The 25,308-nt window shown below is 38.2% G+C and overlaps 2 protein-coding genes and 1 long non-coding RNA gene across 3 annotated transcripts; 2 read left to right on the forward strand and 1 right to left on the reverse strand.

The window, feature by feature from the left end:
- Positions 1-8,837: 8,837 nt before the first annotated feature.
- On the forward strand, positions 8,838-10,988 carry LOC104606771 (uncharacterized). The gene has a single exon (XM_010272139.1). The coding sequence runs from the start codon at positions 8,838-8,840 to the stop codon at positions 10,986-10,988; it is 2,151 nt and encodes a 716-aa protein (XP_010270441.1).
- A 10,377-nt stretch (positions 10,989-21,365) lies between these two features.
- LOC104606651 (pentatricopeptide repeat-containing protein At3g53360, mitochondrial-like) lies at positions 21,366-23,807 on the reverse strand. The gene is made up of 2 exons (XM_010271964.3): positions 21,842-23,807; positions 21,366-21,747 (listed from the first exon to the last, which is right to left on the reverse strand). The coding sequence occupies exon 1, from the start codon at positions 23,554-23,556 to the stop codon at positions 22,000-22,002; it is 1,557 nt and encodes a 518-aa protein (XP_010270266.1). The 5' UTR covers positions 23,557-23,807; the 3' UTR covers positions 21,366-21,747; positions 21,842-21,999.
- Positions 23,808-23,994: 187 nt separating this feature from the next.
- On the forward strand, positions 23,995-25,084 carry LOC104606650 (uncharacterized). Its single transcript, XR_736802.3, has 3 exons — positions 23,995-24,439; positions 24,561-24,656; positions 24,763-25,084. It is a non-coding gene; the product is annotated as an uncharacterized LOC104606650 (long non-coding RNA).
- Positions 25,085-25,308: the final 224 nt, after the last annotated feature.

Raw genomic sequence — 25,308 nt, forward strand, 5'->3', positions numbered from 1 at the left:
GGGCCACCACTCACATTGTGACCGCAACATGATATCATCATATCCCTCCCTATGATTGAGAAGCACACTTAGGGTCTATTAATGCCCAGGTTTCAATCTTAGAACTTCTTAAGACCTCCCCAAAACATGCACACTCTGAATCCATTCTATCACATATCTCTATCTCTCATTTTCAGAGGGTGCTCCCTTCCTTGGTACCAAAATGAAGCACTCTGCATTAACAAGGAAGATTCGATTCCCCACTTTTAGATGGGTGTATTGGAATGTGGTCCTCGATCTCATCCTCCAATCGCATACCTCTTGATTGTAGGGAACTATGAATATGGAGGGGCCAAAAGGTATAAATCTTTCATTTCCTTTGCTTCCTTCTTACATCCTCTTTCTTTGAGGGATGCCACAAAAATCAACAAGATATTACTTCATGCTTAGAAAAATCATCCTCTGTCTCTCTCTTCATATTATGCATCTAAAACCTTTAAACAGGGCTTGTAATTCAAGTGCCCACCAAGTTTATGCAGTATTATTGTGTTTGGGTTGCAGCTGAAACAAAATTCACAAATCTACAACTTTTAAGATTTTACAATATGGTTTACAAATCTGTAACTTTTAAGATTTTACAATATGTGTCTAGAAAGGGCCACTCTACCATTTTAATGGATTTTAGAATTGGGAGAGAGACAGTAGCAGAATTTGATTTCATTTCTACAATTGAAAATTGTTTCTTCTTTTCCTTTAAGTAGACTGACAATAAAGGTATGCTTGAAACTGGTTCTCTACACTCAAATGTATATATTTAAATTTTTAGTTGAACTACAGTTCTTTGCACTCTAGATTGTCTAGTTAATGTATTGTTTTGGAATTTATTTATATGCTACTTTTTTGTGCTTTTGGTCCAGATTGGCCAATTTTTTGGGGGCAGAAGTAAAGCATAGAAAGTAGAGAACCATAGAGCTGAAAACAACAGAGATGAAATGATTTGGTGTTTATTCTTAAATTAGTAGTTATTCTATCCAATGTTGTCAATGGCAAAGAGTTCAATTATCAAAGTTTTAGCCAAGAGGTTATATTTTAGTATGCTTTGTGTACATAAGTGAAGACGAAACTTGAAATCTCTTCAATTGATTGAAGTCAAGTTTGATTCTGACTCTTAACTTGCTAATGGAACCAAATCAAACTCATAAGACAAGAGCCTTTTTTTTATAAATAAGACAAGAACCATTTCATAAATTTATTTCTGTTTAAAGGGAATGAGATTTTATGAGCATTGAGAATACTATGGCAGTGACTAAATAGTAGTATTAGGAGAATGGACAAATTAACAAATGGGTTATTGTAATTTGTCAAAAGAACCCCAATATTTCTATTCAAGGATATTTGTGTAGAGATACACTGCCATTTTTTTTCTCAATCATAAGCTAATAGATGAAGGATATTAATTTAGATACATTGCCAATATTTTTGTTGCAGGATATTAGTTTATGAATTATTGGCTATTGTTGTTCTTTTGGCAACGATGTATTGCTTATTGTTGTTTGTCCTTGACCTTTTATTCCTGCATTGAGAAAAAGGGAGGGAGGGAAGCAAAGGTGAGGGTTTTCCACTTCTACCCATTGATCACTGTAAGAGATGAGGATTGTTGCAATCCAAAATACCTTGTTTTTTAGGGTAGTGGAAGAAGAGGAGATTAGAGGTGTAAAACGAGACGTGCTAGGCTGGCACAACACAGCCCATGGGCAGCCTGCGCAAGGTGCGGGCCGTGCCACCCTCCCAGTGATAACTTGGGGGGTTGACCCAGTACGGTCCATGGCCCAAGCCCGTGCGGTGCATCGGACCAAAGCTATTTATTTAAAAAAAAATGACAAAAAAACTTAAAATTTTAATTTTATATGAATTTTGATGTATAAAATTGCTTATATATACAATAATTAAATAAATTAGTATAATAAAATTAAAAAAATCATTTATTTTATTAATATATTATTATATAATTATAATTTATATAATATTATATAATATATAAATAATATATACGGGTCATGTTGTAGGCTGGTCCGCGGGGACCTAAAACCCTAGACCCAGCATGGCCCACACGATTGTGCCAGGCTTGACACGGCCCACAGATTGTCATGCCGGGCCACGGGTGGCATGACCCGTTTTGCACCTCTAGAGGAGATAAGGGTTTTCCTCTTTTCCCATTGATCAATGGTGGCCATCTTGGCATTGTGGCCATGGCTGGAATAGTTTCCCTCGTGGCTATAGACTCTGTAAAAAGAACTTGATGGGGAAAGTAGTTAAATAGTCATTAGAAAAGAAGATGCATGGGATTGAGCTATATTTTTTGGTTAGAAAAGAGGATGAAGAAAATACATACCGACCTGATATTGTATTCTTTATTTTCTCGTGGATGGTCAATCATGGTTTTTATAAGCAACATTATAAAAATAAGTCCAAATTTTCAAGCATTAATTAATTCAATTCAATTAATGCTTCTCCTCAGTAAATTCATGGCATAACCAACATCCTTTCCATATTTTTTCCTTAGTGAATTTGAATAAGCTTATTCTCCTTGCCTCACACTAGGTTTCATTTCATGGCTGTGCTTGAGAACCCAGGGGATGTTGTAAGAAGGCTCTATATTGTAATCTTTTTGTTTAGATTATTCAGAATATTCATTTTTTTTTCATCAGATATTGACTTTATGCTTTCATATGATGCTAGAAAAACACGATAGAAAAAGATTAGCTAATTTTATTATTTTGCTTAAGACTTTGTGGAACATCTTGCATTTTGCTGTAAACAAAGCTACCTTGAAACATTAATCAACAAAGTTGAATGGCTGTTGAGGCAATGGGTGGGCCATGGGCGTACTTGGGACTTCTTCTGAAATCACATGTGATGAATTCAGGGACCACTGGAAGAGGCATTCATGTTCATTCAATAAAATTTACAGGATTTTTTCTCAAAAAATCATTTTATTGAAGAAACTCATGCTTAAATTGGTTTAAGGTATTTTCGGTGCTAATTTGTATAAGATATTTTTGGTGGATTGGGTTCTCTTGTACAATCCCTTGGCACTAATTTCAGTTCAATAACTGGCTGCACTATGATTAGTGTTTCAGTCTTACTTTAGGCTTTTTTTTTGTTCGTGATCAAAAGTAACTTTAAGAAGAAAATGGTTGTTTGTTTCCTCTTATCTCTTATCTCTTAAAGTGGAATCTTACATTTTTTTTTGTTTTCCAATGATACCCCCAAAACCCAAAACACTTCTCCCTCCTTATAACTCAAGGGCCTCATATGCAATAATAATAATAATAATTATAATTAAAAGTTAATTAATAATTAATAATTAATAATTAATCATTAAATAATAATAATAATATTTATAATGAACTATTAATTAACACAAATTATTTATTAATAATTATTAATTTTGATTAAATAATTATTGATCATTATAATAATTTTTAATATTATTTTTTATTGAATTACATAGACAAACAAAAAATTTCATATATGGTGTCAAAATGGACATTTGACAAATTTCAGAATTCAGAATTCAGAACAAAATGCTTTGCATGGTGGGACCATGGAGAATTGAGACACTTTTCTTGATGCAGTTTGCCAATGAGATGGCTGATTCACTAGTCAAGGAGGATGTAAACATAAAGGGGTTGGTGTGTGGTGAATATCCTTTCCAATAATAAATTACTTCTTTTTCTGTATTTTGGATAACCAATATTAGGGCTGCCAATTGGATTGGATTTGGTCCAATATGATCCAATCCAATCCAATACAAGTTCATATACAAATGGACTGGACTCAATCCAATCCATTTAAATGTAAATGGACTAGGATCCAATCCAATCCAAACTGAATGAATTATCAAAAATTTTATAAAAAAACCCAGAAAATATAAAGATTACAAAAATATACTAAAATGAGGAAAATCTGAAACATTGAAATCATAACTTCCTCACAAAATGTTTCCTTAAATTCTTTCTTTTTACAAATCAACAACCTTGTAACTGTAGCTAATTTTAATCATAGTTTAAAATGTCCCTAATTTCCCTAATATTTCCACAACATATTTCCATTTCAATGGGCAACAATACGAAAATTTATTGGAATTGACATTTCCTCAATAAACACTATTAGCACCATATGGAGTACAAGAGATAGTTTCCATGGCATTCCATCTCCACTTCAATGGGTAGCAACATGAAAATTTTCTAGAATTGACACATTCCCCAATTAACACTACCAATACTACGTGGAGTCCAAGAGTTAGTATTATAACATAGGTTGGGGAAATTTGTAGGTATGTGAACTAACAATGTCATTGTTCGCCTAACTTACATGACTGCCTCTTAGGGCTAGCTCAATATTCATTTTAAACATGAAGTCAAATATTGGTTTTTTGTTACAACCATTTACATTTTCTAGAACATCTAAATCTTAAGGTTTATAGGGCAACTTGAGAAAGTATTCTTTTGTCTATAACCTTAATGTCTTAGCTTTGTTTAATGATTTGAAACAAAATAATAATTTAAAAAGGTGTGCCTATGCTTCTTTTATCATTTCATAAAATATCATTCTATATTTTGCATATTTTACAATGTTTCCACCATGCCTATTAAGTTTTACAATATTTCCATATGATATTTCCGGCATGTTTCTTATATTTGCATGACTAACATTTCCACCGATATTGACATTTTAAACCTTGGTTTTATATCCGAACAAAGATTTTCATAGTTGCAGGTGGAGATCCCTCGCTTGTCAAATAGTACTGTCAAGAAGGGTGAATCATATTGAACATAGATTATCAAGCTTCTTGATCTCAGCAATAAGCTTTTTCTTGCAAAATTTCCCCCACATATGCCCTATCAACTAGTACCTGAAAATACAAAAAGGATAGCTCGTGAAAATGTTAACCAATAACAAGTGTTCATATAATGTAGTTGTACTCTTCATAGAAAGCAATATAGATGGAACACAGGAAACACAAGAAACACAACACTTCATACTTATTCGCAAGCTGGGGCAAATGTAATCAATCCTTTAAAGCTAACTGAATTCATTCAGAATTAATTTTGTTTTTCCTGGACTGTATTGTCCAACCTGGACTGGATTGGACTGGTTCAATTCAATGGACCGAATATTTGTTGAACCTGGACGGGATTGAACTGGTCCAATTCAATGGACCAAATATTGACGAATTTTCATTAGTTAATGTACACCTTAATATAAAGGTGACAAGTGTAGGAGATCCCTACTGCTCCTTTGTGACTATTTACATATGTATGAGTGGGCATCTATCACAGACTGAATGAAAGTGTACAAGTATTAAGAAAGAAAGTGTAAGAGATTCTGAGTCCGGGGGGAAGATCTCAATCACATGGGCAAATACTCCTGATTTTAGCCGAAGAAATCATTGAAAGGTAAATTGTAACTGCTGTTAACTGATGAATGAATAATAGAGTCAGCCTTAACTCTCAAAAAAAAAAAAATCTAATTGTAGACAACAGATCCAGATCCCTACTTATAAGCGTGGATGATCATCACGGCTAAGTGTGTAGCACAAATCATTAGAAGACAAGTTTGCTAAGAAAGAGGTGTAGTGACAGCCTGGCAGGAGAGAACAAACTCTTCATGGTCCTTCTTCCTCATTCATTACTTTTAAGGTTGATTAAGACCCTAATGAGCATGTATAGTAGGACATTTTGTGCACATGCAATTAATGGATCCTACCTTGAAAATTTCAATCTTTAAAGGTCAAACCCATTAGAGAACCCTAGTCATCTGATTTTCAGAATCAAATCTAAATTCAAGCATGTACAGAAATTAGAAATTTGTAAATATCAATTTTGCAGCATCAGATACTTAACTCAGATCAACTAAAGCCTTATGGCAACTATTTGGGATTGGCTAATCACATTTTGTTTAACATCCTACTCTATAGAAGGATTTTTAGTAGGTGAATCAGATATTTAGTTCATCAAATATGAACAAAAATTTAGAATTTAGAGGTATCTACATCATAGTAAATAGAGTTACAGCTTGCAAGGTTATAAGATTACCAAGAACAAAACTATTGCATAGTACTTGAGAACTTCAAGATTCATCCGAACATTGTCTAAGCTCCTAAAAACCATTAGAGAAAGGAGTTAGTTTCAACAACTCAATATTTGAGCTTATAACAAAAGGAAGTAAGAAACTATATCTGAAAAGCCTAGAAGTGTCCAAGCCAATTCAGAAAGCATCTATGAGTATTTTGATGATTACATGGGTTTAGCAGATGAAGAACTGGTCTTATAGTTGAGATGATTACTAGAGAAGTTTAAATGGCACAGGAATATTTCATATGGAAACTTACTTTGGGGCAGAAAATGGACTCCCCATGTTCTTATCTCCACCCTCGAAATCAAATTTCAGCCTAAAACACTTTATATAATGTGTTCAAAATAAACCCTTTTGTGGGTAACTTTAGAATTACAAGATTGAAAGTTCAATGGCTATGGAAAGCCCTGATAAAAGGACTCCCCATGTTGAGGATGCTGGGTAGATGGTTTTGGTTTATGGGTGCAATTCAGCCAGCACCATCCCTTGATAGATTCTTTTTTACCTCCTTCTTGCAGAGTTGTTAAGTAGCATACAGTGAACAAAGGGGCAAATCACAGCAGATCTGATTTCAACCACAGATCCCTAATCCCTTACCAATTTAAATTGAAATATTTGTTGTTAAAGACAAGGTTGGTCAAGCGAGTCCAAGTTTGGATTGTATGGACATTGACAGCTTCATCACAAGCACAGCAGTAAGGGGAGAGAGAGAGAGAGAGAGAGAGAGAGAGAGAGAGGCAGACTCACACTCACAGAGATCACTATCTGAGTGCAGTTTCAAATTGGTTGCTGCAAATTCATGTATAAGATTTGGGGCTGATCTAATTATCCAAATAAGGTGTCATATATAAGATTTCTGTGTCCCCTAAAATCCATTTCCATGCAGACCATAATAATACAGTTGCATCCAACAAGAGATATTATCCAACTCACCAACCAAAACCTCTATGACACTACCACATTAACTAGGAGCATGGCGGATTCAGGTTAACACCAAAAGCATGCTGAAGCTGTTGATGAGATCCCTATTGATATTCCCTGGTTTATGGGTCCTGTAGATTGTAATGTATCCCTAGACCCAGACTAATGCAGTGCTGCTTTGCCAAATTTCCAGTACTTAAAAAAAAGCTTTCAACTGTTGAGGCAAAGTCCAACAAGCAAATCCTAGAAGAAATTAAATGGGCCCATGCCCATACCCCTCCCAAGTAACTCATCATGGGAACCTAGCCTGCTTGGTGCTTACCCTGTGGAAATCCATCAACTGTATTATCTAGTTTGACTAAGAATAATTGTAATGACTTGGCTGATGCATTGGCAAACTAATTAGTGATGCAATCAATCTGATTCTCAACTGCTTAGTGCTTATGTATACTGGATCTGAGTTCAGACAAGTGCAATGCAAGGGTCATGAATCAGAGTGAAAACAAGATTCATAAAATCATGAGGTGATAGAAATTATGCTTTATGCAGAAGGATGTACAAGGCACTGATATTAGAATGATGACAAACAGGTAATTTATTCAGTCCAGAATTATGACGTTTGAGGTAAGTAATTCATATAGGATCCTTTTACTTGGCAAAAGAGAGACAACATGTTCAGTATATCTATATCGTTATCTTTCTCATGCTTGTATATATCATCAAGACAATTTGGAACAAAGAGAACAGGTAACACTCTAGAGCCACCAACGTCTAATTACTGGTCTCTCTCTCTCTCTCTCATGATCTTGGAAATTAGTGTCGCTCAGCATGGAAAAGGCTCAATTATGAAATTTATAGGCTTACAGAAACTAGAGTTTCCCCGCATAAACAGAATAAGCTCATCAATTTCCGTACACCCTAAATCAAGATAATCTTCTGTCAACTCTAGAACCATCGATAATATAAAAGCATGACCGTGACTGTGGAAAAAATACCCTAAATCTATAATACACAAAAGAAATCATGATAACCAAGAAAGTTTCTCCACAATTTAATCACAGAAATGGAATTTTCTGAAGGGGAGTAGACTATAAATTGGCCTAAAAAACAATATAGTAAATCAATCAAAACTGCGGAAACTTCAAGATCACTGCTGCAGAACTCACCATTCTGGCCAAAGAAAGTGAAAAAAGAGGAGTCCCAACGAGCATGAGCCACCAGTTCATCAACCACGTTTCCGTACCCTAAGGGCAAACCATTGTGATAGGCCCCCAATTAATTTTACGTATGCCAGGAAGGGGAAAGGTCAGCTTTCGGCCAAGGGGGGCAATAATTGAACATGGGGGAACTTATGGCTGGAGGGAATAAGGAGAGTTTTGTAGCATTTATAGCTTGCCAGTTGGGAATAAGAAGAGTAGCATTTAAAGCTTGTCAGTTGGGAATAAGAAGAGTAGCATTTATAGCTTGTCAGTTGGGAATAAGAAGAGTGTGGGGCATTTATAAGTTGGCCAGCTGAGCATTTATTATGGAAGGCAGTTGTGCTGTAAGATGTGTATAAGAAGGGGCTTTGGGGGATGGAGGAGGCAGACTTTTGTTGAGTACAGAATTCTGAGAGTGCTTGGGAGAGCCGGCGATCTCTCGAAGAACCGACCTACTGTAAATGATCTTCTTTTCTTCTGAATGAATATCAGTTCCCTGTTGATGTGCTAGTGGTTTGGATTCTTCTGTGAGTCTATGAACTGCGTGTCAAATTTCTGGGTCATATCAGTGGTATCAGAGCATGTCTTTCCTCGGCCATGGTGACAGCTAAGGAAGTGGCATCGCAGGTGGAGGGTTTCGAAGAACGCCTGTCTTCTCTGCATTTTGGATTTCGTTTGGAGATGGATGGCTTACGCAATGAGTTTCAGCGACTCGATACAGATAAGGTAGCTGCTGGACTTTCGAAGATCTCATCCCTAGAGAACTCAGTACAATCTCTGGAAGGAGGTGTTCAAGATCTGGTGAGACGATTTGATTTGTTGCTTCAGCAACAGGCCTATTCAGCTCCTTTGTCTGCAACTGACATTGCTCCTCCTTTAGTCACATCGAGTCGTGCGGCTGACAAAGGGAAGAGTGCAGCTTTCCCAACGTCTTCTTCAATGTCAGTGCCGGAACATACTTCTGATCCACTTCCTCGGAAGTTGGAGTTGCCCATTTTTTATGGGGAAAATCCAGACGGCTGGCTTTTTCGCGCAGAGCGCTATTTTGAGATTAATGGCTTGCTTCCGGCGGAATGTCTGCGGGCGGCAGTGGTCTGTTTAGAGGGTGATGCACTGGTTTGGTATTATTGGGAGGATGGTAGGCGACCTTTTCGTAGTTGGGCAGAATTCAAGGAACTCCTCCTTGAACGTTTCCGATCAACTCAGGAGGGAAACTTGCAAGAGCAGCTTCTATCATTATGTCAATCCACTACTGTCAAGGAATATCGTCGCCATTTCGAGGTGCTTTCTGCCCCCTTACGTGACCTACCAGAATCAGTCCTTGAAGCAGCCTTTGTGAATGGGTTGCACCCAGATATCCAGACCGAACTCCGACAGATGGAACCCGTTGGGCTGTTTAGAAAAATGGTTGCAGCCCAGAAAATTGAGGAAAAGAATCAGGCCTTATGGGCCTATCAATCAAGTTCATTTCCTCGTGGGCCCGCAACGTCCCTCTCTGGAATCCACTTTAACTCACGGGTTTCGCAAGTGACTACTTCTGCTGTCACCCGACCTGCACGTCCCGCAATTTCTCCTCCTTCATCAGCCCCTATTATTAAGGCCCCGCCTCCTGCTTTCAAAAAGATGACTGACAAGGAGATGCAGCAGAAACGTGCGAAGGGTCTATGCTTCCGTTGCGACGAGAAATACAGCCCGGGACATCGTTGTGCTCAGAAATCACTTCAGGTTTTATGGGTTCAAGATGATGTGGAGGAAATTGCTTCTGATGCGTCTAATTGGGACTGCACTTCCGGGGACACTGAAATTGCTCCGGCTCCAGAATCAGCCGCACTTTGTGTTTCGTCTCTTGTTGGGTTGTGTGCGGCAAATTCCCTTAAGGTGCGTGGACGCATTTTGTCACGTGAGGTGGTCATATTGGTAGACTCGGGTGCATCCCACTATCTCCGAAACTTTAGTGGAAGAATTGAAATTACCCGCACCCCTACACACGAATTTGGAGTTCAGATGGGAAATGATGATGAGGTGAGAACTTCCGGAGTCTGCCGTCAGGTTTGCCTCAACTTACCTGAATTGGATGTCATTGCTGATTTCTTTCCCTTAAAGTTGGGTTCTATGGATGCCATTCTTGGTTTTCCTTGGTTAGCATCCCTCAGGGACTCAGTGATGAATTGGGGCAACATGTCTATGAAGCTCAATTTGGGAGGTGTCCAGGTAAAGTTGCAGGGTGACCCTTCTCTCTGTTCCTCTCAGGTATCTTTGCATGCTATGATGCGTAACTTACAACATGAGGGACAAGGGGTTTTGTTAGAATTAAAACAATTGCAGATAGTGGATTCTCCGTTGAACTCTGTCTTGCCTACATCCCCGCCAATCTTCGCTTTACTAGATGAGATCAAAGATGTTTTTGACATGCCTACGAACTTACCCCCTACACGGGCTATGGAACATGCTATTGTCTTGCAGGAGGGCACTTCTCCTATCTCTGTTCGTCCTTACAGATATCCTCAATTCCAGAAAGATGAAATTGAACGCCTTGTCTCTGAGATGCTGGCTGCGGGTATTATTCAGCCGAGTACAAGCCCCTACTTGAGCCCGGTCCTTTTAGTCAAGAAGAAAGACGGAAGTTGGCGTTTTTGTGTGGATTACAAAGCCCTTACCCGTGCTACGGTTCCGGATAAATTCCCCATTCCGGTTATCAAAGAACTTCTCGATGAGCTCCATGGTGCTTCTATTTTTCAGCAAAATTGATCTTAAATCGGGCTACCACCAGATTCGGGTCCGCAATGAGGACATTCCCAAGACTGCATTTTGCACCCACGAGGGCCATTACGAATTCCTTGTCATGCCCTTCGGTCTCACCAATGCGCCCTTGACCTTCCAGTCATTAATGAATACGGTATTCCATGATTTCCTCCGTCGCTTTATGCTGGTATTTTTTTATGATATTCTGGTTTACAGTGCTTCTGAAGCTGCCCATTTGGATCACCTTTGACAGGTCTTCACTATATTGCGCACCCACCGTCTATTTGCCAACTCAAAGAAATGTATCTTTGCTCAGCCTAGCATTGAGTACCTGGTCATATTATTAGCGCGGCTGGTGTTTCTGCCGATCCTTCTAAAATCCAGGCCATGGTTGACTGGCCTCAACCATCTTCACTTAAATCTCTTCGCGGTTTTCTGGGACTTACAGGCTATTATCGTCGTTTTGTGCATAACTACAGTAAAATAGCATGGCCATTGACGCAACAGCTTAAAAAGGATGCTTTCTCATGGAATGTGGAGGCTGAGAATGCATTTAAGGAGTTGAAACGGGCTATGACAACCGTACCTGTGTTGGCCCTTCCAAATTTTTCCCAGCCCTTCTTGATCGAGACGGATGCATCCGGTGTAGGTCTCAGGGCGGTATTAATGCAGAATAATCGGCCTATAGCTTTTTATAGCCACAAGCTTAGCCTGTCTGCACAGTCAAAATCTGTCTACAAGCGGGAATTAATGGCCATTGTCTTTGCCATTAAAAAATGGCACCCCTATCTTCTTGGAAGACGCTTTATTGTTCGGACCGACCAGCATAGTCTCAAGTATCTGTTGGACCAGCAGATTGTCGAAGGTGAGCATCATAAGTGGCTTCTTAAGCTTATGAATTATGACTTTGAGATTCAGTACAAACCGGGTGCCGATAATACCATGGCTGACACCTTATCCAGAGTTCCTACTGAAATGCACTTAAACTCTCTTACAGTCCCTATTTTCCTTGATTTTGATGACCTTAAGGAGCAAGTTGATGCTGATCCTTTCTTGGCCCCCATCAAGCATGCCATACAGCATGATCCGGCGTCCTATCCCACCTATTCTTTAGTTGGAGAACACCTACGTTATCATGGTAAATTGGTTATGCCGGCTTCTTCCCCATTTATTCCCCTCTTACTGAAGGAGTTTCATTCGGGAGTTGTGGGAGGTCGCGCGGGTATCCGCCAGACATATAGGCGAATAGCAGCTGAATTTTACTGGCGGGGGATCAAGCATTCTGTCAAGGAGTTTGTGCAGGCCTGCGATGTGTGTCAACGCAGTAAATATGAAGCCATGTCCCCCGCTGGCCTTTTACAATCTTTACCCGTACCTGAACAGATCTAGAAGGATATTGCTATGGACTTTATTGAGGCTCTTCCTAAGTCAAAGGGGTTTGACACAATTATGGTGGTGGTCGATCGTCTCTCCAAGTATGCCCATTTTATCCCTCTTAGCTCTCACGGTTGATCAGGCCTTCCTGCACAACATAGTCCGTTTACATGGCATTCCCCGCTCGATTGTATCTGATCGTGATAAAGTCTTTATGAGCTTCTTCTGACACGAGCTTTTTACCCTGCAGGGTTCAGAATTGCGTCGTAGTTCAGCTTACCATCCTTAGACAGATGGACAGTCGGAGGTGGTTAATCACTGTTTGGAGACTTATTTGAGGTGCTTTGCAGCTGATTCCCCCTTCCGCTGGTCTTCTTGGATATCGTGGGCAGAATACAGCTATAAACCTCTTTTCACACTGCTGCTAGCATGACACCTTTCAAGGTGGTTTATGGGCGCGATCCTCCTCCATTAATCCGCTATGAGCTTGGCTCTACGACTAATGCTGATGTTGAAGCTGTTCTCCTTTAGTGAGATGCTATACTTAGGGAGTTGCGTGCTCATCTACACCGTGCACAACAAAAGATGAAAGACTCGACTGATGTGAGCCGCCGTGATGTTAATTTTGAGGTTGGAGATTCGGCATATGTGCGAGTGCGACCTTATCGCCAGCAGTCTCTAGCTTGTCGAGCCAATGAAAAGCTTGCCCCTCGATTTTATGGACCATTTGCTATTGTGGAAAGAATTGGCACTGTCGCTTATAAACTTCAACTTCCTCTAGAGGCAAGGATTCATCCTGTTTTTCATGTCTCACAACTCAAGAAGGCAATTGGCAATCATATCTCTTCTCCTGTGATTCCTTTCACTCTGTCAGCTGATATGGAAATGCTGGTGGAACCGGCGGCCGTTCGAGGGGTGCGTCCATCCACTATGCCTGGAGTTACTGGTTCAGAAGTGCTTATCCATTGGCAGGACCTGCTTGATTTTGAAGATTCATGGGAGCCTTTTGACTTACTTCGCAACCAATTTCCTCATTTCAACCTTGCAGACAAGGTTAGACTTTGGGCGGCGGGTAATGATAGGCCCCCAATTAATTTTACGTATGCCAGGAAGGGGAAAGGTCAGCTTTCAGCCAAGAGGGGAAATAATTGAACATAGGGGAACTTATGGCTGGAGGGAATAAGGAGAGTTTTGTAGCATTTATAGCTTGTCAGTTGGGAATAAGAAAAGTAGCATTTATAGCTTGTCAGTTGGGAATAAGAAGAGTGTGGGGCATTTATAAGTTGGCCAGTTGGGCATTTATTATGGAAGGCAGTTGTGCTGTAAGATGTGTATAAGAAGGGGCTTTGGGGGATGGAGGAGGCAGACTTTTGTTGAGTACAGAATTCTGAGAGTGCTTGGGAGAGCCGACGGTTTCTCGAAGAACTGACCTACTATAAGTGATCTTCTTTTCTTCTGAATGAATATCAGTTCCCTGTTGATGTGCTAGTAGTTTGGATTCTGCTGTGAGTTTGTGAACTGCGTGTCAAATTTCTGGGTCATATCACATTGACAGTCCATTTGGCACCCCCACCTGGTTCCAGTCTTCCACATTTCCAGAGTTCCAGAGAGAAAGGCTGCTCTGAGCGTCCAAACAAGGATTTTAGTCTTCAAACCTCAAACAGGGGTTTCAAACGTTGAGCCTCCGAAGGGTTCAGACTTTCAGGTTTTGACTTCAGTCTTGATCTGTTTCAAACTGGACAAGATTTTGGATTATTGGGAATTTGACTTAGGTTTGACTCAAACCGATAAGAACATGGACCAATTTATCTTGGATTAGTTCAACCCAGTAATTATAATGGACCGTCCAAATCTGATTTGATAAGCTTTGAATCGGATTGGATCCAATCCAAAACCAGTCCATTGACACCCCTACCAATAGTCCAATATCTCCTTTCTATACTCTTTTTGATGCACTCCAGATCATAGTTTCTCAACATGTTGAATCTGCAAATAATATCAACCTTAGGGAAAGTTTGGAAGTAAATATTTGAAAATAAGTACTTATTGAATAAGTGATTAAAAAAATGCTTATTCTAATAAGCACTTATAAGCGTTTGGTGAAGAAGCACTTATTTTAAATAGGGATAGTATAGGTATTTTTAAAATGATGTGGCAGTCCAAGATGGGCCAGAAAGGAAATAAACACTAAATAAGCCCAAAATTTGAGGTTCTAAAATAAGTGTTTATTCTTATTTCAGGCTTATTTCCAAAATACAAATAAGTGCTTATTGGTGTGGTCTTGGCCCAAAATAAGTGATTATTCGAATAAACACTTATTTTTAATCAGTTCCAAACTTAGCCTTAGATTTGTTACTTGTTGCACTTAAATATTGTTTCTCCAAATTGAAACCTCACATTTTCTAGTAGTCATAAATACCTACTTCCAAAAAGCCAAACTCTAGTCTACATTCAGATTGCAGTCTTCTTCCCAGCCAAGTGGCTAATACTTGTCTTAAAATCAACAACTTTTTACCATCAACCATGAAATGGTATTTTATTTTATTAACCGTATGATGCAGTAGGGCTGGAACAAACTATTACAAGACAGAGAGAGAGAGAGAGAGAGAAAGAGAGAGAGAGAGAGAGAGAGAGAGAGGGTAGAGAAAGAGAAAAGAGAGAAAGAGAGAGAGAGATCCCAAGGAATCACTCCAAGGGTCATAGAATCACTCGGGTTTGTAGGAATCACTTCATACAGGAAGAGAGCTCTAAAAAAATCTTCATTCATTCATTAGCTTCAAAAGGAAAAGAATACATCTATTTATAGAGTGACTTGTGTGGCCCGGAATACTGTTCACCATAATTACAAAAATGCCACTCCTTGTCTTGGGCATCAAGAAACACAATAACTTCCTATCTACTAATGCAAATAAACTAAAAATTGAAAGACAAGCACTACTGAGCTAGAGGACCAAGATGTTATAGCCCAAACCTAAATGGAACTGGTCAAAATGACGAAAATGCTCCATATTGTCCAAAAATATACCGAAATATAGAAATTTTTAGAAAATTCCAAATTTGATTCTTCAGCTCCTACATTATTCTCCCCTGGTTAAAAAAACTCGTCCTCGAGTTTTGAAGACCTTGAGGATGAAAAGTTGATGACAAAAGGAGTAGTAATTCCCATAGCCACTTCAACACACTTGGGTTGTAGAGTAGATGTCACACATAGCTATAAATGGATCATGAAAGTAATGTATGCCTGAAATAATACCTTCCATAACATTCATTATTAAATCATCAATAGCATTAGCTTCTTGAACACTGACATCATCAATCAACCTATCTTGTGGTGAATCTTCCCCTTGCTTACCACACTATGAACTTTCATATCCAAAATCTCATTGCAGCATTTGGAACTTTCCTTCAACCTCTAGTTGAAAAATCTCCATCTCTATGTGTTCAGCTACCCTTGGTTCTTCAGCAAACTCTTGAATTTCTACCATTATTGATGTTGGTGAAACTTGTGCTATGTTAGTTTGTAAATATTGAATTGGTTCCAGTTGAACTTGTAAGGTAAAGTCATGACTTGTTTCTTTATTATCATCTACTACAACCAACACGTTTGCATCTTGCACCCAAATTTCTTCAACTTGCTCCACTTCTATCTCTTCTTGATCATTAACCTCAAGTTGACCATGGGTGCTGGAAGTTCCTTCTTCAACAATTCTAATATTTTCTTGGTCCACACCCTTTTGATCTTTAATGTTAACAACTTCTATAGGTTGAAATTCTTCATTCACAACTTTAACTCTAGGACGAGCATCGACATGCAAGAAATCATCTTCTATATCTTCAACTTTGTACTTTCTTCTCCTTGGCTTCAAATTCTTTGTTGTAACCAACTGTTGCTTCTCTATCTTGAGAGCCAATTCAAAGGCATGATCTAAATCATGAATCTGAATTGTAAACTGATTTGTGCCTTTCACTTTCTGTAATGTCACATCTAATATATAATTCATCAAACTTATACATATATTGAACTGCAGATAGCATACCTTCCTTGAGATTAATCAACTCCACATATAGATCATCATGGAAGTATTGTGGAATGCACTTTTCTTGCAAATACCTCTTGATCTCTGACCATGTGGTAATAGGAAATTCACCTCTATTTTCTAGACGTTGCTCAAGAGTATAACTTTGGCTGTTAGGGGCCAATAGCCTATGCTATTGAGAGAGTTTCTGGGTTGGGCACGTTCTCGGCAATTCACCTATTCACACCCATGTTTTTGTTTTTGGTCAAGATAAATTATGGGGAAATTATTAATTAACCCACTCTCATGGTAACGTGGCATTCCCAAAAACTCTCTCAACAGTATAGGTTGTTGGCCCCCAACAACCAAAGTTTTTCCTTTTCTACCATATTTAGCAATACCTGTAAGCTTCATGCATGTAAATCTAAATCTTTGTTTTTCAAACATATCATGTCAATTGAAATATTCTTCTAGTATAGCAATCTAATCAAAGAATGCTTGTTAGTCTTCATCTCCCTTGAAATTAGGCACTTCCCTTTCTCTTATAACATTCTCGAAAACCTTACTCCTATAGTCGACATTACTAGATCTACTTTCTTCCACCAACTTCTCATGTAAATCAACAATAGACCCTTCATATGGTTCAAAAACCCTATAATCATTGATTTTAAACCCATGAGATTGTTTAAATGATAGCCTAGGCCTATAAAATCGGTCGCTTTGTGAGAACATGGTGACTAACCATTAGCTTTGATACCAAAACTGATGTAGTAGGGTTAGAACAAACTATCACAAGAAGAAGAAGAAGAAGAAGAAGAAAGAGTAGAGAAAGAGATAAAAGAGAGAAATCCCAAGGAATCACTCCAAGGGTCCTAGAATCACTCTAGGTTTGTAGGGATCACTACATATAGCAAGAGAGCTCTAAAGAAATCTTCATTCATTCATTAGCTTCACAAGGAAAAGAATACATCTATTTATGGAGTGACTTGTGTGGCCCGGAATACTGTTCACTATAATTACAAAAACTGCCATTCCTTGTCTTGTGCATCAAGAAACACAATAACTTTCTATCTACTAATGCAAATAAACTGAAAATTGAAAGACAAGCACTACTGAGCTAGAGGAACAAGATGCTATAGCCCAAGCCTAAATGGAACCGGTCAAAATGACGAAAATGCGCCATATTGTCCAAAAATATACAGAAATATAGAAAATTTCAGAAAATTCCAAATTTGATTCTTCAGCTCCCGCAATACATAAATTTCACATGGGCCCAAGAATTAACAAAAATATGTCAGGATACATAAATAACAGCCCAAGATTGACTGTTCATCAGAAAACTAAAGAGAATTACCATGTCACAAATTTCACATGGGCCCAGTATCCCAATATGAAAGAAGAAGAAGAAGAAGAAGAAGAAGAAAGAGCAAAAAGAGAAATGTCATTGCTTCCTCACCCAACTATGCCCCCAAATAACCATTAAGGACAACAGTCCAAGAAACAACATCTCTTTCCAACATTCTGTCTAACACCTTACGAGCCTCCAATAATTTACCAACTCTCACATAACCAGAAATCAAAATATTATGTCTAGAACATTGAAATCAAATCATTATCTACAAACGTCACAGGAGCTCCTAAGTATTTAACAACTCTTGGGTTTTGTGTAGAATGGGAAACACGTAATTTGTTCAAAAACAAGCAATCTTGGCAAAAAAGATGGTTGAAATTGAGTAATGTATAAGAAGGCAGGCAAAGCATTGCAGGGATTAGCCATTTTCATGGGAACACAGACAGTTTGAATCTATTAATCCCTGTTCCTATTACATTAAGTGAACAAGAAGAGAAGAATCTGATATATAGAGAGCTCTTACCAGATACCGCTGCAAATTGTGTGTGTGTGTGTGAGAGAAGAGAGAGAGAGAGAGAGTCAAAGGAAGAATGAGAATGGGCAGCTTGGGGCACAATTATTTCTCATGCTGTAGGCTGCCTCAATTTTTGTGCCATTGGTCCCTTTTTCATTCTAAAAAGAATGAGGCCCATGGCAAGAATTTTGTATCCAACGCTTGCATATTATTCATTATTGCCTAAGAATGAAAAGAATGAAACCCATAGCAGCGAACCAAACATGGCCATGGAGTAACATCTTTCAAAATAAAGTCCTGTTGTCTTTGTTATACATCATTTGTAAGTCTACATTGCAGAGTTTCATTTCTATTGAAGAAGCCAAAAGGAAAAAAAAAAAAAAGCAAATGGGTGGTATAGTTAACAGAGAAAGAAAGTTATTTGCTGCTGATGCACAGAAAAAAAAAAATTAAGAGTGCTAATAAGAAGCCAAAAAAAAAAAGCAGTGGAAGAACTAAGGCCATCTTATATAAGTCTATTACACTCAAGAAACAAAGGCATACACAGATCAGAAATTTCAGAGATGAAGGAGTTTATATATTTTCTACCTTGTTGTGGCAATGAGTTGTCACATTGTCAGGATGGTCATTTCCTGTGACATTGTTTTGTTTGGTGCCTTGAGGAAGCCCTGCCAATTACAGATAGAATGAGTTAGTATATTGAGGCAGACATTTTTAAGTGGACAGGGGGTGGGTCAAGTAAGCATCCTCACCTTGTGCCTTTTCTTTTATTCGGTTTAATGAAAGCCACATGTAAAGAGGGGAAGGTTTCTATGTGCATTATTCATGCCTGGCCTGGAGATTCTTATTTAAAGACTTGACACATAATAGTAGAATCCCTTTTTTTTAATTAGAAGCAACAATAGATGTGTGGCTTACAAACACAACTAAACCAATGATATCTGAAATCCAATTTAATTAGTTAGACATGACATGAATAAAATACTATTTTGGTCCAAAAAAAAGTGTATACTGTGAGCTTCAACACACCTATGAAATTCTGCCTGCTCTTGTAATCGTAGATCTTGTCAATGATATAGCATATACAAATTTATGCTAAATAAGAGACACAATGATTCCTGCGTAGTTGTTAGGTTAATTAGCAAGCAAAAACTAACTATATAATTAAAAGCAATTGATGCCAAATAAGAGAAAACTAACCTATTCATACATATTTAAGTGAATCTCAATTTAAACCACCGAACAGTAGGCAGCGTAAAATATTAGATTAGGAAGAGTGAAATATGACAATAGAAAAGTAACCTATTCATACAATTTGAAAAGAAGAAACTTTGAGGGCATAGCCAGGAATTTTTTTTCATGAGCCTACCTAGGGTTTAACTTTTTTTTAGATCATGTTTGTGCTGGACTGTTTGTAACCAAATCCACTTATATATCTGCACACAGCACACCCACCTCTTACTCTCTAATCGCTGTCTCTGTCTCTGCTACATTTTTGCCCATGTGTAAATACTAGTCTCCGCACTAAAAAACATATTTATAACATCAATCACTTATAATATGATTTATATTATATAGAACTATAATGCATAATGGAGTTCAAAAAAAAAGGAGTAGATAGCCCATATGTGGTAAAAGGATTTAATAAAGTAAACATTTACGTTTGTATGTTACAAGTAGCAACTATCCCTAGGAAGCCAGTGTATCCTGTTTCTTAGTTCAGCTTGGCATTTCCTTCATGATTTATGTACTTCTTGTCAGAAGAATTATATATGTTATATACTTATACTATATTTATAACATATATTATAATCCATATATTATAAGATTCACTGTCTGTAGGAAGCCTGTGAATCTTGTTTTCTACAGTTAGGAGGCCTTATCTATCTATGTCAAGACTTGGCACAAAAAGGTAGGAATTCATATGCATAATGCTGAACCAAATAAAAACTCGAGTATGCAGGCAACTGACAGGCCACCAAAACATTCCAACATAGCAATATGGAATTGATATCTAAGAACCTACATTCGAATTGTGGATTATAGTTTCCTGGTGAGTAGGGGTGTCAATCGACCGGTTTTGGTTTGGATCCAATTTGATCCAAACCTTATCAAATCGGATTTGGACAGCCCATTATAATTATTGGATTGGGCCAATCCAAAATAAATTGGTCCATATTCTTATAGGTTTGAATTAGACCCAAACCAAATTTCCAATAATCCAATTACGAGGCCAAACCCCTGTCCAATTTGAAATCAATCAAAACTGAAAACAGCATAAAATCACTTTTATGAAAGTACTTTTACGAAAAAATTTTTATACAAGCACTTTTATATAAGTACTTTTATGAAAAGTATTTTTATGAAAGCACTTTTATAAAAATACTTACAAAAGTACTTTTATGAAAGCACTTTTACAGAAGTAGTTTTATAAAAGCACTTTTACAAAATTACTTTTACATGAAAGCACTTTTATGAAATTACTTACACAAAAACTTTTACAGAAGTACTTTTATGAAAGCACTTTTATAGAAGTACTTTTATAAAAGCACTTTTATGGAAGCACTTTTAGAAAATCACTTTTATGAAAGAACTTTTACGAAAGCACTTTTGCAAAAGTACTTTTATAAAAACACTTCTATGAAAGTACTTTTATAAAAGCACTTCTACGAGAGTACTTTTACGAAAGCACTTTTACGAAAGTACTTTTATAAAAGTACTTTTACAAAAGCACTTCTACAAAAGTACTTTTATAAAAGACTGTACTTTTCGAAAGTACTTTTATAAAAACACTTCTACGAAAATAATTTTATAGAAGTCTGTACTTTTCGAAAGTACTTTTATAAAAACACTTCTACGAAAGTGCTTTTACAAAAGCACTTCTACAAAAGTACTTTTATAAAAGTCTACAGAAGTACTTTATGAAAAGTGCTTTTACAAAAGTACTTTTACAAAAGTGATTTTATAAAAGTTATAAAAGTACTTTTACAAAAGCACTTTTCCGAAGTACTTTCAATAAAGTGCTTTTGTAAAAGCACTTTTATGAAAATATTTTTATAAAGTACTTTTACAAAAGTGCTTTTTCAATGCTAAAAGTGCTTTTATATAATTTTTGATATTTCATTCGGTTTGGATTGGATCTGACCCAATCCATTTACATTTTAATGGATTGGATTGGATTTGGTTTGTATTGGATTTGGACTGGATTGGGTCCAGTCCATTTATAAGTGGATTCACATTGGACTGGATCGGGTTGGACGAAATCCATCCAATTGACACCTCTACTGGTGAGAGCTCACCTGTCTCTGGAGCTCTAGAGGGTTTTCAACAGATTGAGAAAGGTAAAGGAAGCTTCATTACGGCTTCAAAATACCAAGACAGCAAGCAATAGATTGTGATCAAGCTCTTGGGTCTTGAAATGAATAATAATAAAATAACAGGCCTTAAATCATTAAGAACAACAGACCTGTCCCTAGATCTGCAAGGAGTTTCTGACAGATCAAGAATGACCTGCCCATGACCAAGGAAGAGGAAGAACATGTAAATAACAGAACACAACAAAATAATAGAGAAGAAAGAAATGAATATCAGGAGAAAATCTTACAAAGAATATACGAAGACAGGAGCAGGCGAGTATCTGCAGTTTATGGATATGGCAAGCAATACAATGAGAACACTCTGTAACATGCCAGAGGAGCTCTTGCATGAGAAGAACTGCAAGCAAGAGTTAGAACAATAGCACATTCGCCAACAGATAGCTTTTCAGTTCAAAAAATCATTTATTTCACTTGTCTCAAGTGTCCATTCCTTGATGTTGTTTGTAAGTTCAAATAATGTCCTCTGGATCTCATCTATTTGCGGATGACTCCAGTGTGCAACTAAAAAGAAGTGTATCTGGTTACCCACTTCAATCCAGCTAAAACCAGGCTCCTTTTCCATTCCTTTCTCTTTAACCGAGCGCCTCAGGCTTGCAACCATATCCCATCTCCCACTTGCTGCATAGATGTTGCAGAGCACAAAGTGAGCTTCTCTATCACAAGGCTCCAATTGAAGAAGCCTTGAGGCAGCTAACTCTGCTTGTTCCACCTGACCATGGACTCGACAGGCTCCAAGAATTGTCCTCCAAACAGAAGGGCCTAGATTGAATTGGGTATCCCTGATAAATACTTCTACTTCACGTAGCTTACCAGCACGTCCTAACAGATCAACTATGCAAGAAATGTGTTCTTCCTCCGGTTCAATCCCATAATCTTGCTTCATGCATCTGAACAGGTTGAGACCTTGGTACACCATCCCCGAGTGCCTACATGCAGACAGGAGAGAGAGGAATGTAATGGCATCCGGGGTCTCACCCTCTTCAAGCATCTTCTTAAAAAGTCCGAGGGCTTCTTCACCTTTTCCTTGTTGGGAGTATCCTTTCAGAAGGGAATTCCATGATACAAGGTCAGGATTAGCAATGTCCTTGAAAGCAGCCTCGGCTTCTTCCAAGCAACCACATTCTGAGTAGAACCCCACTAGTGAATTCTTGACATTAATGTCGGGAAGAAGGCCCAATTTCAAAGCTGCTGCAATAAATAGGATACCCTGAGAGAAGGAAGTCAATCTCCCGCATGAACTGAAAATAGTGGCAAAAGTGAATTCGTTTGGCAACTGGCTGTTGTGCCTCATCATAGTGACAAATATCTTCAAGGACTCTTCTTCATTACCTGGCTGTTGAGCATAGCCTGAGATCAACGCAGTCCATGAAACAACATTCACTCGAGGCATAGAGTCAAAAACAAGCTTCGCTTTGTGAAACCAGCACCATCTAGCATAGAAGGTGATGAGAGCGTTCCCAACTGAAAGGCTCGAGAGGATGGCTGTCTTGGTGGAATACCCATGAAGCTGTTCACCCAGACTTGGGTTTCTCTCAAGGCAATAACTAGAGGACAGGAGACTTGAAATAGTATAACAATCAGGGTCCAAATCTAAATCAGCATAATTGTTGTTCCGGTAATAAGAATAATAGAACTGCATGCTTTTGAAATATTGGAAGGCCATTTCATCCCTTCCATTCCGAACACAGCCTGATATAATTGAATTCCAGAAGACCACGTCTAGCACAAAATGTTGCTTTGCACTTGAAGTTGCAATTTCATCGAACAAATGGCATGCAGCATCAACAATTCCACACTTGCTGTAGGCATTTATTATACATGCTCCCACATGAAGCCTAGTGAGATTGCCCAATTTAAGAGAAATAGAATGAACCGCCTTGGCCAATGCGGCCGACTTGGTGCTTATGCATTGTTTGAGAACCAAAGAGAGATGCTCAGTCATTTGATTTACAAATTCATATACAAAATAACATCTTCACCATGAAACCACTCAACCACCAACTATTGCACTCGTTACCCACCTACAGCCTACCAACTAGCACTTATACCATCTCCAACATAGATGCATCAACTGTTGCACTTACTGCCTTGAAATTATTAGGTTCCTAAACTTGTCGATCCCTTCTACCAACCAGTGCATATACCCCACTTCAGGTTGGTTCAGGTGTAAGATTTCTGAGCATGAACCCAAAAACTGTGGGTTCGCATTCCCCCCCAACGTCCCACAAAACCAAAACGCGACGCGTGTTATGACACACGCGCATTAAGCGAGACGCGTGCGGAACCCATTTTCACGCCGTGAATTTTCACACCTCCGTTAATTCCTCTTTTGCCCAAAAGCGTTTCTTCTCCCATATTCTTCCATTCTACTTCGAACTGAAATTCTTGATGCCGAACACCTATCGTGACCTATTCACTGGAGATTAGTTCGGTCGAGTTCCGCCAGCAGACTTCGACGGTCATACTGGTAGGAGGTAAGTACTCTCTGACGGCCATACTAGTAGGAGGTAAGTACTCTGTAAGTTTTTCTCATTTCTTATATATATATTCTTCCATTCTACTTCGAACTGAAATTCTTGATGCCGAACACCTATCGTGACCCACTCACCGGAGATTAGTTCGGTCGAGTTCCGCCAGCAGACTTCGACGGCCATACTGGCAGGAGGTAAGTACTCTGTAACTTTTTCTCATTTCTTATATATATATATTCTTCCATTCTACTTCGAACTGAAATTCTTGATGCTGAACACCTATTGTGACCCACTCATCGGAGATTAGTTCGGTCGAGTTCCGCCAGCAGACTTCGACGGCCATACTGGCAGGAGGTAAGTACTCTGTAAGTTTTTCTCATTTCTTATATATATATATATATATACATATATACATGTGTATATATATTGTTTTTTCTCATTCTTTTTCTAACATTCAAATATCTGAACCCGCTAGTGTGGGAGCCCCCTAACGCCGTTTCAAATCCTTGACACCCCCGGAATTCGAAAGCCCTCCAAAATTCGAAACTCTCCAGCAATTAAAATTCATATGGTAAACAGTAGTTTAGAAGGAAACATAATTGCCATGCTAGGAACTGTTGGTGTGTTTCAACACTTTGACTATAAGAGGAAATGGCTGACAATTTGTGTTGATGCAGCATGGAGCAATCTACATGTTAGATGAAAATCGGGAGCAGGATTATAAAGAGAGAAGCCAGAGGTCTGAGTTCTTTCAACAGTTGGTCCTATCAACCATTTTCTAAAACCCTTTGCAACTTGAGTGGGTTATCATAAAAAGTACCAAAGAAATGCAATGATATCTTCGAAACACCTTATTTATTGCTCATGTATGCATTTATGTAGCTGCTATGTCTGGAAGAGGGATTTTGGTAATAACCAAAGACGGTATTTCTACTGTTGTAGCAAGACAATGTATATTTATTTGTATATATGTAGTAGCAAGAGTCATAGTGTTGTGTAGCAAGTACTCAATAGATATATACTCTCATCAGCTGATGCTCCTTTAAATCTTTGCTTTCCATTGCTGTTACATGATCTTTGTAGATATGGCTTCCAGGTCTAAGGTTGCATTTTGCATTCCTTGTTTTAAGGACTCCTTTTTGTGGTTAAAATGCCTCCAACGCCAAAAAGAGGTAAGTCCTTGAAATAAGGAAAGATAAATGAAGCCTAAGACTTAAAAATTT

Source organism: Nelumbo nucifera, chromosome 5 (genome assembly GCF_055504915.1).
Source record: "Nelumbo nucifera cultivar China Antique chromosome 5, China Antique-T2T, whole genome shotgun sequence".
Taxonomy (NCBI): Eukaryota; Viridiplantae; Streptophyta; class Magnoliopsida; order Proteales; family Nelumbonaceae; genus Nelumbo; species Nelumbo nucifera.

Bases quoted from the DNA above. Each gene is read 5' to 3' on its own strand.
- LOC104606651 (XM_010271964.3), bottom strand. From the start codon at position 23,556: ATGACTGAGCATCTCTCTTTGGTTCTCAAACAATGCATAAGCACCAAG.
- LOC104606771 (XM_010272139.1), top strand. From the start codon at position 8,838: ATGGTGACAGCTAAGGAAGTGGCATCGCAGGTGGAGGGTTTCGAAGAA.